Raw genomic sequence first — 16552 nt, 5'->3', positions numbered from 1 at the left:
GTACATACTTACATTTTTAGTACTTGATTATAGAGTTGCTTCGCTTATGACATTATACTTTGTTGTCTCAGGAATCGATACACCAAAAATCAGATCAATCGGATGATTAGATCACATAAAAATTTGTTGTTAAAAAAGTAAAAAAATCGACATGTTTAAAATGGACGTAAGGACATTCTGGTAATGATTATAGAGTTGCTACGCTTTCTAAGTTGTGCCTAACTACTAAAGGAAAAGTTTGATATCGATAGGACAATTCTAACATGCCTAAATTACGGACGGACCGTATAATTGTCCTTGTATGTATTTATTGAAATAATATTTTTTGGTTTGATATGTAATAGGCCGAAAAAAGAACGAAAAAAATCAGTAAAAATAGATGGAAAGAAATATAATATTTTGAAAGATATTCTGTAACTTGTTTTTATGTTACCGTTAACGTTAAGTCGGCGTTTTCCTCTTTTCAATTTGAAAATTTGAGTACCCTCCCCCCCCCCCCCCCCGACAACGAAAACTATTTTAGTTTAGGTTAGGTTAAGTTATAGGCTAGGGAGCCGAGCGCTGCGGCTAGGCAGGCAAGGGGGCCGAGTGCTGCGGCTAGGCAGGCTAGGGAGCCGAGCGCTGCGGCCAGAGTTCGTTGTCGGGGGGGGGGGGGGATATTACCGTTAAGTCTTATTGATATTACTTAAGTAGTAAGAAATTTGTTTGTCTGACGGTTTAATGCTATTTATTAAGAACTATATCAGGTATTGTTTTTAAACTATATAAAATATTCCCTTACAAGCTAAGGGCTTAAAATATTCTTGGGATGGTTTTACGCTATTTTTAATTCTGCCCCTCCATTCTCTTTCATTCCATACAAATATTTTATCATTAAATAAAACTGTTAAATGATGAAAATAGGGATAAATGTATCATTAGCATTTTCTAATAATTTATCATTTTGTTTTCTAATTTTTATTATCTTCATATCTTAATCATTTTAAACATCAACTGTTTGACCCAATGTCTTTTTTCTTCAATATCTCTCTCTCTCTCTCTCTCTCTCTCTCTCTCTCTCTCTCTCTCTCTCTCTCTCTCTCTCTCTCTCTCTCTCTCTCTCTCTCTCTCTCTCTCTCTCTCTCTCTCTCTCTCTCTCTCTCTCTTTTCTCTCTCTCTCTCTATCTCTCTCTCTCTCTCTATCTCTATCTATCTCTCTCTCTCTCTCTCTCTCTCTCTTTCTCTCTTATAAAAAATCTAATATCAAAAAGATGTAAATAAAATGGACCATTAAGCCATTTTTTTCAAAGTATAGATTTGCATTATCCTACAGTTTTTTCTATCAATTTTTAAGTAATCGTTTAATAGAAATAAAAAATCTATTCTATAGAAAGAATAAAAAAAGCTTTTATATAAAATACTTTTTTGCAGGGTGATAGGCGGGGTTTCCAAGGAAAGCTTACCCAGTATATATAAATTTGATTCAAATTTAAGATTTTTTTGATGGGGGTTGGTTTCCTAATGCCAAATATCGTAGGAATTGTGGATGCAGTAATATAGCTAAAACCTGCATCAACCAATATCTATCTAGTTTGTAGGATAGACAAACTAATATTATAGAAAAGCTTTGCAAATAAACATTATTTTATTTTATTTCCAACCCCTCCAACCCCAAAATTACAGGTTGCCTAAATATTTGAGGCAATTAAGTCAAAATTTGATTTCCTATTAATTCACTTGTTTTGACCCCTCATTTTGACCCCTAAATTGCCCTCCCTCATTCAATTCACATAATACTATTTCTTTAACAATTCATTGTTTTTCCACAATTAACTTATATTCGAAGATTTATATTATTACTTATGTGCTTATTTCATCTTTTAAACTTATAGAACAGGATAGGTAAACGTATTTTTTTCTTTTTCATTCATTTTAATGTTTTTGGATGAAAAAAAGCTAGGATAAAAACAAGAAGCATTACAGTATTCTGCAAAATAAAAAGATGGCTCCTAGATCAGTTGAATAATAAAAAAATCAGATTTCTTTCTTTAATATACTGAGCTGGATCTTTAAATCATTTTAGTGGTGAGCCAGATCGGGTTGCGCCGAATTTCAGACAATCACAGCGCGGTATTTCATAAAATGCTGTGCTCTCATTGGTGGAAAGTTGGCTCACCCCGATTTGGCTCACCACTAAAATGATTTAAAGATCCAGCTCTGTTTTTTTTTCTCCACAGAACTTCCAGAACTTCAGCTATCTGACTTTATTAGCAACTTTATTTCACCCAGACAGAAAGACGGACCTTTAGAACTATAGAATGGCTTCGATACAACAAAAACATATTTTGTGGTTTTCTTTCTTTGTAAATAGTTTATTTTTGAATGAATAACATTCAAAGTATATGAAAAGGGTTCTTTTACAGTTGGGAGGTACAAAAATTTCTTCCCTATTAAATATTCATAGTGTATTCATTATAGACTTACTAGTGGCTTCGCTCAAGAGGCCATTTTAAAAAAAATTAAGGCGAAATTCGTAAAAGGACCAGGGAAATCTTAAGCAAATTCTTAAAAATATTCTTTGTTTTTGGGGGGGTTGTGGGTGACCAACCCCTCAAGAAAATAGCTTAAAACCACCACAGGACCAATAGGTATATACCCTGAAGAGTAGAATCCGATCAGTTCAGTGGTTATCAAGATCTTATGGGACAGACGGACAGACAGACGAACAGACAGACAGACATCGGTCTACTTTGTATTATAGATAGTCCATCAAAACATAAAAAGTCTTTTACGATGAAATTTTTATAAAATGTTTTGTCTCTTGACATTCTATATTTAAATAGTATTAATAGTCCTGGACCAATGCAAAACTTCTCTGGTAATTGTTGGCTTATCATTCCAGCAATTTATGACAATTATATCTCAACAGAAAACATATATATATGTATTCTTATTAATTTATTAATTATGTATGAAAATACATTTCAAAATTTTTTAAATAGAAGAAAAAATGTTCAACCTCTCAAATTTGTATTGAAAAAGTAAAATTTACTATAATTATTAATGTAGGTCAATTGTGTATATTTGTTTTCACTTTTATTAACGAACTTTCCCTTAAAATATACAAAAAAAAAATAAAAAGCTTTTTAAGTCCAGAAATCTTAAGTGATAAGACAATTTTTAAATAAAAGTTAGAGGATAACTGTCTGACTGTCAAGCCGCAAACAACTGAACTGATATGGTTTATAACTATTTTGGGGAAGGGTAAAAATGACCCGCCTTAAAAAATTGTTTAATTCTCCTAATTTTTAAAAAATGAAAATGGTAGGGTAGCTTTATTCATCTAACTTTTTAAATACGTACGTCCATACAAGACAATAGAGTAACTATGCTTAAAAATAAGTAGCTATAGCAAAGAAAAAAGAAAATAGCAATTGTTTTTTACATAAATAACTAGAGAGGCAAGCCGAATGTCAAGAAATATGTCTTTTCTTGAAGGGACAGTTTCTTTCAGCCCAACCTTATAATAAAGTTTAAATGTAAGTGTGCTTGTTTTTTAATTATGATCTCGGAAAAATTTTCCGCTTGGGAAGCTTTAGTCCTCTCTCCAGTGTAAGATTATGATACCTATTGACCATACCTATAGGATAAGATTCCTTTGATAAAGTCCCATTTGATCCTAAAACAGTTCTATGGAATAGTCAAGGAAGCATCTGATCGAACTTTGCCTGGTTTTCGGCCATTTAAAAGGCTTAAAAGCTGTAATTTGTTCAGACACTGTCCCTTAAATAGTCATTTTAAGTTAGTGATAATTATCTTTTAACTTCAATTTACTGGTTAAAGTATTGGTATTAATGGTTTTTCTTCAATGCGTAGATTTTTTACATTTCACTACGTATGCATCTTGCTATAAATGTTATACGGTTAGCTTTTCAGTTGAATCATTCTATTTACCCTACCTTGTAAGGGCGGGATTCTCCTTCGATTTTTAAGTGATCATTTAAAGAATCAAGAGCATCATCCGCATGTAATGGTATGCGATACTCTAAAACCCAAGGATATTAGGTTAACAGACAACAAACCCTTTGATTGCACGATTTGTGCATGGTAAAGAGTTGAGCCTGTTTATGGACCAAGGAATTCCCCCAACTCTGACTGTTTATGTAGAAAGCCTGGCATAGCAGCAGAAGGAGGCATTTTTAAAGTCTATTATGACGCAGGGTCGGGCCAAGATTGGAACCTTTCAACTACCCGTCGACAAGCGGAGGCACTAAGTTTTGAGCTACAGTCGCATGTTGGAATCATTTTTTTATTTTGAAACCTAGTATACAAATGAAACATGTATAATCAGAAAATAAGACCTAATGTCCTATGGATGATGTCATCCTTGTTTAGAATAAGCTCCTATTATCTACACTATGGTTTAAACCTGTAATTAAGTAAAACACAAGTTCTTATGTCATATGGATGTTATCATCCTTGTTTAGAATATTCTCCTATTATCTACACTAGGGTTTAAGCCTGTAATTAACAAAACACAAGTTCTTATGTCATATGGATGTTATCATCCTTGTTTAGAATATTCTTCTATTATCTATACTAGGGTTTAAGCCTGTAATTAAGTAAAACACATGTCCTTATGGGTGCTCCTCCAATTACGCACATCAATCACATTACAAAATCGCCAATACTACATTCTATTACAACAGCACAAACTAGCACCTAGAATATGCTTCACTATTTTACTAAGCTGCTATTTTCACATTTTCAGATATATTTGCTATAATGTATTTTTGCGATTTGATACATTCTACGGAAGTTGATACACACCACCGCTACGACAAACTCTATAGTTATACTAATAATTATTTAAACAAGGATGACAACATCCATAAGTAGCGAAGCACAAAAAATCGTAGATGGAAATACGTAAAAGTAGATTTAAAGTGTATTTATTAAAAACAAGAATAGATTTATTGGAGAAAATAAACACGAAACCTTGTTTTATTTTTAATGATGACGACGGTCAAAGTAGATTTCATAAAAGATTCTCATAACGATGGGAAAAATTATTTTGATACTGATATCCCAAAAAAGTTTGAAAATTGGACCAAAAACACCAAATATATGGGAAAATGTGTAAAACATATAAAAATAGCCAAAAACCTGATAAAAGGCAGTCTGACCGCCATGGTTGTTTTCTTTAAACGACGGGAAATTTAATTTTGATATCTATAACTGAAAAAATTTTGAAAATCGGACCATAAACACTGAAGATATGGAGAATAATGTGAGAAAATACAAAAATAGCCTAAAACCTGCAAACAGGCAGTCTGGCCGTCATGGTTGTTTTCTTTAAACGACGGGAAATTTAATTCTTATATCTATAACTGAAAAAATTTTGAAAATTGGACCATAAACACTGAAGATATGGTGGAAATGTGAAAAATACAAAAATAGCCTAAAACATGCAAAATGGCAGTTTGGCCGACATGATTGTTTACTGTAAACGACAGGAAATTTAATTTTGATATCAATAACTGAAAAAATTTTAAAATCGGACCATAAACACTGAAGATATGGAGAAAAATGTTAAAAATACAAAAATAGCCTAAAACCTGCCAAAAAGCGGTCCGACCGCCCTTGATGTTTTATAGTTAATTGTGCTCCTTAATAATGGGAATGTTGTCAAAAAATTTCAGCTGTCTATCTTTAATAGGAGCCGAGAAAATCACGTTTCCCCTATTCTGTCTCAGACGGACATACGGACGGACGGACGGACAGACGGACGGACATTGTGAATTATAGAGTAGCTTCGCTACTAAAAATTAACTGCACCTCTAACTTTTTATGGTAGTGCACCTATACCATCATAACATAACTTTTAATCTGCTTAGTACAAAAAAAAGCTTTACTGAAAATAATATAATAAATGGTCTGACCATTTTAGAGATCTTACAAACTATGAATTCAATAAACACTGAACTAATCAATTACTCCATTTTTGGGAATCGTCACATAGCTCCCTGGATGGGTTAAGGCTATTTTATTTTTAGACTTAAGCTTTAGGATTGTTTTACGTTATTTCTACCCCCAGCCCTAGATGCTAGGGTGCAACCACTTGTAGAAGAAGAATACTACTTCAGTAGTTTAAAACTAAACATTTTAGTCACGCGAATAATTACTTTTAAGAAATAATTAAAAATTTCTTAATGTGCAGTCAGTCCTATAAAATCTCGTAAACGGTGCAGTTGATTAGGTTCTCTTTTAAACATTTACAAAGGGGTTATATATCAGAACTCACTCCCCCCCCCCCTCTCTTCAAAAAAGGCACTATTTATGTAAGTTTAGTATGATCTCTTAAATTGCTGAAAGTTTTTTTTTCCGTAAAAGCTTAATGTTGGTCCTGTGTTATTTTCTATTTTGCTATACCAAATACATGGAGAATTGAATCATTTTGGCTGTTTCTCATATTTCTATTCACTAAAATTTTCCTTCGTTCAAAAATTTATGTCCATCGTCCAAAAAACTGTTAGGATTTCTTAAAATGTGTGAATTATAAACACAAACAAAAAAAGACTTAAAACAATTAAAATCGCTGTATGTACATTCGTCCATTAAACCGAGAAATTGACTCTTAAAATTACAAGACTCCTTACTTTTTTTAAAATTTGTGCTTTTATAGTTTTTAGAAGCGAGGCTTATTTATAATTATGGTTTCGTTTGTAAATATCAAGTGGATTTTGAAATTAAAATCACTTTTTAAAATTCAACTCAGATATGTTAAAATATGCATGTGTGACTTTTGAGTTTTCATTGAAGATTTTTATGTCTCCTAGGGCTGGTTTTGGGATATTGTTCACCCGATCCTTCAATTGGACCCCTCCTACATTTTTCCGTATGTTGAATAAATCCTTTTAAACACACAAAAGAATAGCAGCAAGTATCATAAAAGATTGGCAATTCCCAAATAGTTTAACTTCATGGTAATAAAATCATGTTATTTCATTTTGTGAGAGGTTTAGTGTTTTCTAATTGTAAAAATTTAATGGAAAAAACACATGTATCACTTTCTCGGGAAGCATTTATGCTTCTGATAAAGTCTTAAGCTCTAATCTTGTTTTAAAAAAGGATAGATAAATGATCTTAACTTGATAAAAAGGACAGACAGATAAATAGATAGATAGACAGACAGATAGATAGACAGACATATAGATAGACAGACAGATAGATAGACAGACAGATAGATAGACAGACAGATAGATAGACAGACAGATAGATAGACAGACATATAGATAGACAGACAGATAGATAGACAGACAGACAGATAGATAGACAGACAGATAGATAGGCAGACAGATAGATAGACAGACAGATAGATAGACAGACATATAGATAGACAGACAGATAGATAGACAGACAGACAGATAGATAGACAGACAGATATCTAGGCAGACAGATAGATAGACAGACAGATAAATTGACAGATGTTGTATTGTTTAATTGAAATTAGACAAACACAAAATTTGTGTCTACTCATCATTTGGTGGGTTTAAAAAACAGGCAGGGAAATTTATTCTGAAAAAAAATATTAAGCTGGATCATGATTTGCACTACTTTTACATGGTTTAGACGCAAAGTATAACACGTTGTCTTTGGCTATGTTGTCATAATCCTTGCATATGAAGTTTTGTCTGTTGATTAAGATCTTGCTTACCTCTGAACGTAAGGAGTTCTCCTTATAAGGGAAGCTTTAGGCTATTTTCCCTTACCACTGAAAATAAGACGTCAACTAACGAGAACTTTATTCACTGGAGTTTAATGCTTTATTTGATCTCAATAAAAAGTCAGCCATGGTCACTTTTATTTAATACCATAGTGTCGACTTTAATCTACCCTATTCTACTGTTTATTTTTTTCTAATATTTTTCCTTCTCCCTAGATTTAAAAAGCTGATGTTATTTGAAAAGCTAGAAATTTGACTCTATGTAGATTTTTAAACAAGGTCAATTATGTTCATAATTTGCACAGATAGGGAAAAAATATCAGAGAATTGAGAGAGGAGAGAGGAAGAGAGAGAGAGATGGCAAAAAGAGAGAGAAAAAGAAAAGAAAAAAAGAGTAAGAGAAGGAAAGAGATCGAGACAAAGAAAGAAAAAGGAGAAAAGGTTAAAGAAATAAAAAAAATATATACAAAGTAAGAAAAAGAAGGAGATAAAATAATATTTGAATCAATGAATAAACGAGAGAAAGGTAAAGAATATACAATATATTATAGAAAAAGAGAGAGAAAAAAGTAGGATAAAGGAGGGTGAGAAAACGAAGGAGAAAAAACTAATTTATAAAGAATCTTTGCTACCGTTTAAAAATCAATAGTTTACAGTAGATAAATATTCTAATTTAGCTTTATCATCGCTTTAGAGAGGTATAATTATGTAAATTATAGAGCAGCGCAGCTTCGCTTTTGTACCTCAGTACGTACGTCTATTCATATTTTATGTTAGCTGCAAAAATGGTTTTAAATCAGCAAGAAATGTTGTTTTCCTAATATTGCATCTGGACCACAAAAGAACAATGTTACCCGCAAGGTTATGGCTACCCGCATGGGCTATATATCTATTTCTGAAATAAAAATAGGAGAATAGTGTCTCAAAAATCATCCATGGGACGTCATAAAAATGAGGGATTATCCATCTCTTTTTAAGGGTTTTCTTTCTAACTTCTCCTCTCATCTCTCATTTTTATGACGTCGCATGGCTGATTTTTTTAGATGCTTTGTAAAGCTTTGAAAGTACCTAAAGAATTTAATAATATCAACATGTTAGCTCATAGCTTCACTGTTTGTTTTTGACAGTATACTGTCAAAACAGCTATAGCTAATCAATTACTTAGTCTGTAGGTTTGTCCGTCCAACTATCCCTCATTGAAAAGATCGAAGTTACTTGACTAAATATTGTTTAAATATTACATTTATTAGATATGTAATAAGATTTACAACTGTATAACGTTACTTTACAATGTTCTTTAAAATAAGATATTGTTAGGTTGTAGTTGCTGTGCTAATTATGAATAGAATTATTCTTGTTTACTTCTCAATTAAAAGTTTATTTAAATGTTTGGGATTCGATCCTTGTAAAAACATTGAATCATTAATTTGTAATTTAATATAATTAATACAGTTTTAACCATCAGAGCAACTCTATAAGTAACTCGCGACTGTAACGCAACACGCATTGCATCATCGTTGTGGAGGTGATGAGTTCGAATCTCGGACCAAACTATGTTATATCTAAGTACCGTAAAAGTTGAACCTACTGCATGCTGTCTGGTGCAACATTATTAAGGGTCTGAGTTGAGTAACATATAAGGGTCGTTCAGCACCCAAATAACTCTATTAATTCTACGAGTGCTGGGTTGTATGTCGTATTATCTTATGATTTACTAGCGGTTGTGTTTCTAGCCGCCTAGTGGCATATTAATATTTGTTCAGTAAAGGTTTTGAAACTGAAAGGTTTGGTGAATTTTTACCGAGCAATTATTTTCATATTTTAACGTATGTTTTAAATCTAATAATAAAGTAAAGTAATTTGATCAAAATAGACTTTGTTAAGAATAAGAACTTTAATTTTTGTTAAATATTATAAATATATTATAAATAGCAAACTTATATTTCAAAAAATACTTTTTTATCGGAAGGTTTCGTGAATTTTATATCGGAGTAATTTTGTGAATTTATGTAAATTATATTTATAATAATTATAAAGTAAAAATTTCTTTATGAAGAATAAAAATAACCTCCGTCACAATAGTTTGAAACCTTCCCGGTAATGTAAAGAAACTTCACTTTAAAGTATAGGTGTTTTTGGTTAGCAAGGATTCTTGGTACAGATGGGAATATTACAATTAGAATAACACAGTAGGTTGATTAAGGACGTCCAAGCTTTGTATTTCTTTTGCTTACTCTTACCATACTTAATATTGACATACGAACTCTCAACACTTTCATCATACAATGCTTTAAAACTATAGGACGGTTCTTACATGCTTAACTTAACGTTATGAGCTGTCAGTTACGTATATACAGACGTACGGAAGGATTGACGGACCGAACCTAAATGTAGAAAAGTCTTGTTTCTTCTTATAATAGAATTCTTAATGATCCTAAAACAGAAAAGGAAGAAACCATATAATGATATTTTATGAATAAATGGTGTAAACACTTATAGTAAACAAATAAAACTATTATATATGTTATAGCAGCCTAGCTTCTCTGGAAGTCATCCTGTTAGTCTGTCTGACTCTCAATTGTCAATTTATTTCTTACATATTTTTTATCGTTCCTCTTTTTCGGCCTTCTCTAACTTTTAGACATAATCGTCATTTTAAGTAGGGTTGGGCCGGATATCCGGCCGGATATCCTGTCATTTTCTATATCCGGCCGGATTACAGGATATCCGGCTGATTTTTGACGCCGGATATCCGGTAATTAGCCGGATATTGAACGTTGGCCAGATATCCGGCCGGAACCGGATATCCGGCATTAGAAATCAACCGGATATCCGGTATCCGGTTTAAAATATATTCGGCCCAACCCTAATTTTAGGTAACACTTACATAGCTATTTTGTGGCAAAGTTATGTCAATCAGACCCCCAACCTTTCAATGACCTATGAGAGGCTTCACTGTAAAGGAGAACCATATCGGTCCAGTGGTTAGCGAGATCCTTCATTAAAAATACGAGATTTTAACGACAGAAAAACACATAGATAAACACACTCACAAACATCCTCTTACTTTTATATAAGGATGAATTCTAATTTAGCTCTACTTATGGACATATTTATCCTTGTTTATAGATAATTATCATTTTTATTAAAGTGTTATGTGAATAAGCTTGATTGGTTATTTAATTGTATTTGTCAACAATAAATAAATAGATATATTGTCAAAATATCATATTAGGAAGTTTTGTTTGTTTATCTGTTAAGATTTGGCTCACCACTGCACTGTACAGATTGAGTTCTCCATTTTTGACAATTTTTACACGGTTTTATGCTATTTTAATTTGTAACCAATTAACTTTATCAACTTGGACAGAGTCAGAAGTTTTGTGTATTATTTAAATATGCAATGCAGTGGCGCATAATAGAGGGTGTGATAGGAGTGTAAAAAACCTCCTAAAAAATATATTAGGAAAAACTGTTTTTTTTTGCTCCATACACTTAAGACTCAACAAACCCATAGTTCACGCCACTGAATGTAGAATTGCATTATGTTTGTTTTTCTTATTTATTTTTCATAATGCAAAGTTTTTTACAATTGATTTTTAAATTTTAATAATCGACACAACCCAATCTGTCCCGATTTTGTATCACTTTTGAAAAGTGCGATTCCTGTGACGTCATATAAAAAGGGAAGGGGGGAAGAAAATCTCTTCCTTTTTCTCCCATCTCTTTTGAAGAGATTTTCTTCCCCCCTTCCCTTTTTCTTTCCCGAAACGTATATGACGTAACTGGAATCGCACTTTTCAAAGTGATACAAAATCGGGACAGATTGGGTTGTGTCTTAATAATCTAGAATTTATAAATATACGTTATAAACTGAAACAATTATCAATTGAAAAGAACAAATCTAACTGTTTGTATAAAAAGATTTTATTTCATCAAAAGATATAGAAAGCTATCTTAAAAATGATTGAGAAAACAGAAATTTAAAATTTCACACTGAGTAATCGAAAAAGTTACTATAATTATTACATTTATTTTACCAAAATTATTGATAATTAAGATATCAACTATTATGCACTAAAAGCCATACATATAATATGGTGATTGCATCTTGTAATATAAATAATTAGACTTTAACAATGTGCTAAATTACAAATAAGTTGAAGGTAGCATTAAGGAGACAGTGTAAAGTGGCACCAAAAAATGATGTCATACGATAAAACAACCAATGAGAGGCTAGTATAAATTTACCATTGGTCAATTACAGTGTATACTTGCCTCTCATTGGTCAAATTTTATGTATGACGTCATTATTTGAGTGCCACTTTACGCTTTCTCAACCTTAAGACAATCATATAAATTTTTAAAGTGTTTTATTTTTGTGTGCTGTATTCACCCTCAGAAATACATTATTGTAGACCCCTCCCCCCCCCCCCACCAAACGTATGAGCCCCCTCATTTTTCCCAACCTATCAAAATAAAAAGCTTGGACGTCCTTGTGTGCTATTCAAATACCCCTGGCAAGAACCCATGCTTACTACTCATTAGATTAATTTTATTAATCATCATGTAATAGTTTGTGATGTTTGCAACTAACACTAGAATTCACTATGTTGTGACGGATTTGATCCTCTTGATGATGAAGCTATTTTCAATAAACTGAACAGCCATGACAATCAGATTGTGAAGTCCCAGGACAGATAAACCCAACCAGAGCCCCAAGCTGCTGCCAACATCAATGATGTACTGGAACAGACTGTAGTTGTCAACTTTTTCTGTTACCACTACTTTCTGATTGAATGCTAGAAAAGTAGAACCAAAATTATAAGGTAAATCTGCTGCTTCACCCTCATTCACAATGTAAGTAGTCTCCTTGCAAGATTGTCGGCACTCATCTTCAAACTTGATATTGTTTAATAAGTATGATACAGGTTCTGTATAGGTTTGGTAAAACTTGTCTTTAAATGTACCATAAAAGAGTTTAGAATAAGTTTTCTTACATTGGTTGGTTTCTGAGAGCCAGGGTGGGACACATTGAATATGTTGCATAAGATCATTTTGTATTTTCTCATCAACACATGCCTTATATTCATCCTTAGTCATGGGCTTCTCATTTGAATTGCAGTATGATTTAACTTGAATCTTAACACTGACATAATTCTCTTTATTAGGCTTCATAAATATTTTACTTCCAAAATGAGAGGTTATATCAGGCATAAAATAGCTTCTGTAAATTTGGTTTGTAATTAACACTCTAGCCTCTGAAGGATTATGATAATTGACCTGTAACTTTCGGGAAATGTTAAATTTTGAAATCTCCTGGCAAATTCCATATTTTGGAATAAATACTAACTTTTCTTCAATGTCAACATTTTCAATATCATCATAACTATAGCCATATGTTACAGCACTGACCTTTTCATAATCAAATGCTTGGTTTAGAAGTTCATCAAATGTTAAATTTGCATGTGCTCCCCAGGATTTGCAATAAGTAGTGTCATTACATGATGACGTAGTTCCCCCTTCTAGCAAGTTTACAACTTTGAAATATTTCAACTCTTTGAGCCTGGCAACATTGGTCTGATTTGTAGGACAGATTGTAATCAGAGGAATATCCTCCTCAGTGATATTTCTTTCATACGTTGAATCAACTGTTGGAGGATTAATCAAATTTGTTGTGGCTGTCCTCAGCTGGAAACAAAACATGATAAAAGACAAGATCAAGACAATAATTTTCAAGATAGAAAGTGTATTCATGCTTATTGACTAAGCAAAGACCTTGTAATAACTAAATTTAGTATCATTTAATGTGTTACTCAATAAATATAATGACGGGGAGTGACAATTAATTATTTTTTTATATTAATGTACTTCTGTAAGGTTTTCTATGTCATTACTTGAAATTTTGATTGTTGGCAGCAAAGATATTCTTTATTTTGCTAAGATTCCAAATACCTTAGTTTGAGCTTCAGGTTTTTTTCAATAGATTGGATATTATGGGGGATGGGTGTTATATGGCACACAAAGTCCCCCAAAACTTTCTCATATTCTTCCTCAATTGTAAAATTAGTGGTTTGAAACCCAATGCCAAGATGCAAAAAATCTTGTTTTTTTCAGAGGTTTTGAGCAAGATAAACCCTGGTATCTATACCACCCCAAACTAGAGACAAAATTCTTTTCAGCAAGAGGGTATGTTGTATTATTTTTCTTCAAAATTTATGGATGACGAACCCCAAACTGTCCCAGTTTTGAGCAAGACGATTCCTGTGACGTCATATAAAAAGGGAAGGGGGAAAGAAAATCTCTTCAAAAGAGATGGGAGAAAAGGGAAGAGATTTTCTTCCCCCCTTCCCTTTTTCTTTCCTGAAACGTATATGACATAATTGGAATCATCTTGTTCAAAACTGGGACAGTTTGGGGTTTGTCTTTATGGATATGCACAGGATTTTGCCAATAGGGAGCAGGAAGAGCACCAAAATAATTTTACACTCCCCTTAAACGAAAATCGAGGAGGATGTGAGCTTTAATAGTTATATTACAGACTTTATGAAGGGTGTCATTTTAATGTCAGGGGGGCGGGGGTTTCCTCTTAGATACTCAACGTACTTAAAAGTAAAATAAGTTAAAGCTTTAACCCTTACAGCTCCGGCCCCAATTCCCACCTTAATAGATAAGGGGGGGGGGCATATTGACCCCCCCCCCTCTATCTCGGCTCCTGTTACAGTTAGAGACATAACATTTTTTCTGGTGGTTCATGTGTATTTTTAGAGAAAATTACTTTTTCTAGTCATAGCAGTCAGACCTTTCCTTAGCTGCTTTTTAGCGGCCAGCCGCTAAATATTAAAACAGCTGTAGAGCGGCCAATTTTAAAGCTAGGATCACCAAATTTTAGGACAGCTTTTATTTTTTATAACAAAAAAATTACTTTTTCTGACCATCGCCAAAAAACGGCAAACGGCAAACAGCAAACGGTAAAACGGCGGTTAGCTGCGCCAATTAATATTTTTATCTGTTTCTGTTCACAATAAAAGACTACATAAAAAATTTGGTTGGTCTATAGCTGTTTTGAAATTCGGCAGCTGGCAGCTTAAAAACAGCAAAATTACAGGTAGGAAATAGAAAATCGGTCAAAAATCGGTCAAGGAGTGGTCAAACGGTTATGACCTTACTACTCATGGAAGTTTATTATTGCTCAAGGATGTACCACAAGTTCTCTAGCTGTAATAGAAACCACTATATACATGATGTAAGTTTATAGTAAAAGCCGGACAAAAAATCGGTCATAAAATCGGTCAGGAAGCGGTCAAACGGTCATAACACTACTATTCTCAGATGTTCATTGATATTCCAGTATTCACCAAAAAAAAATTTAGGTCTCTATCTTAGACACAAAAGTCATAATGAAGAAATTAAGATTTATTTAGAATTTTTTCTAAATTTGGTGCCACCTAACCAACTTTGACCGGACGCCATGACCAACACAGACCAGATATCCTTATAAGACCAACTCTTGCCGACTTAAAAAGTCATGAAGTCCGACTCTCTATCTTACCTACAAAAAAAATGACATTGAAAAAACTAGAAAGGGGGTCAATATGACCCCCCCCCCCGATCTGTAAGGGTTAAAGACTAATAATTATCATTATTTAGATGTTCACTTTTCTATGTCACTGTCATAGTGTGGTGATTATTTAATGCGCAAAATAAAACCCATAATTGTCTCAAAAAATCATTTAACCAATGTCCAATAAGCTTTTCAGTACATTTATTTGTATTATGTCTTTATAATAACAACAAAAAGAATTAATAGTTCTAACAACAAGGTCAATTATGTCCATAATTAGTTCAAAATATGTGAAATTAAAAAAAAGAACAGTAAAATGTTTTGTAGTAATAATTTCTTTTAAAAATTCTGTCATAAGTTAATAAAACTTGTTAAGTTTTTAACTTGTTTAGTATAGCTGAATAACTAATAGAAGTGATTTGATAATTTAAAGTTTTTGGCAGTTATTGTCAATAAATTAATGAATTTGGGATTGTTTTTAGATACCATAACGTAAACAAAACGCTAAGGATATGGAATATGTGAATGGTATCATTTAAAGTTGCCAATAACGAACTCATTTATTGATTAATTCCCTCATTCAGTAGGAGGGAGAGGAAAAGTGGGTGGATGGTTGTGGTATCGTTTATTTAGCCAGCTGAGAGTATCACTTTAAATCAGAGTACTTGAAAATCGGGTGCAACATCCAATTAATAATGTATTTACGCAATATTAAAGGGATTGTTTTAAATATAACCTATGTATAGAGAAGTTACACTTCCTATTAAGTTTGTAATTACTCAATTATTGGACGAGTTCTATAATGAGTGTCAGCTTTATATCTATGAAATTAAAGAAACTCATTATTAGAAAAATACAGGGTTGGGCAAATAAAACCGGAAAAATTATATTTTTTAAACAAATGGACATAAAATCGTCAATTTTAAAGATTTTATTAAATTTTAAAAACTGGGAAGCAAATTGTGTATAAGACTATTGGATCATTCAATAAAATCGCCGCCAGTCCCAATCACCGCCTCTACCCGCCCAATGAACCGCCCACAGGCCCTGAACACCATGCCCCTTACCAAGCTGGCGAGTTCTCCTTAATAATGGCAATGAGGGAGGTCTTTATGGTATAGGCATGTCTATTGGTGCATGCTTCAAAGTAGCCCTAGGCCCAATAGCCAATTGGATTAGGATAGGGGCTGTTGGGAGCCACTTCTTTGGGACATGAGTAACTGCAGGATCCAAATTCACCCATCTTTCAAGCTAACCTTCGACACGGCGGCTCTCATTCGGGC

The 16552-nt window shown here is 32.9% G+C and overlaps 1 protein-coding gene across 1 annotated transcript; it reads right to left on the bottom strand.

The window, feature by feature from the left end:
• Positions 1 to 12313: 12313 nt before the first annotated feature.
• On the bottom strand, positions 12314 to 13411 carry LOC145331108 (uncharacterized). The gene has a single exon (XM_080175738.1). It carries the CDS (start codon positions 13409 to 13411, stop codon positions 12314 to 12316), a length of 1098 nt encoding a protein of 365 aa, XP_080031864.1.
• Positions 13412 to 16552: the final 3141 nt, after the last annotated feature.

The sequence above is a fragment of the Acartia tonsa genome, chromosome 11 (genome assembly GCF_053477335.1).
Source record: "Acartia tonsa isolate MP-2025a chromosome 11, ASM5347733v1, whole genome shotgun sequence".
NCBI classification, from domain to species: Eukaryota; Metazoa; Arthropoda; class Copepoda; order Calanoida; family Acartiidae; genus Acartia; species Acartia tonsa.
The sequence above is the reverse complement of the archived record's forward strand: the minus strand, read 5'-3'. Positions and strand labels throughout refer to the sequence as shown.

What these genes read in the sequence shown, in the direction of transcription:
- LOC145331108 (XM_080175738.1), bottom strand. Translation starts at nt 13,411, where the DNA reads ATGTTTTGTTTCCAGCTGAGGACAGCCACAACAAATTTGATTAATCCT.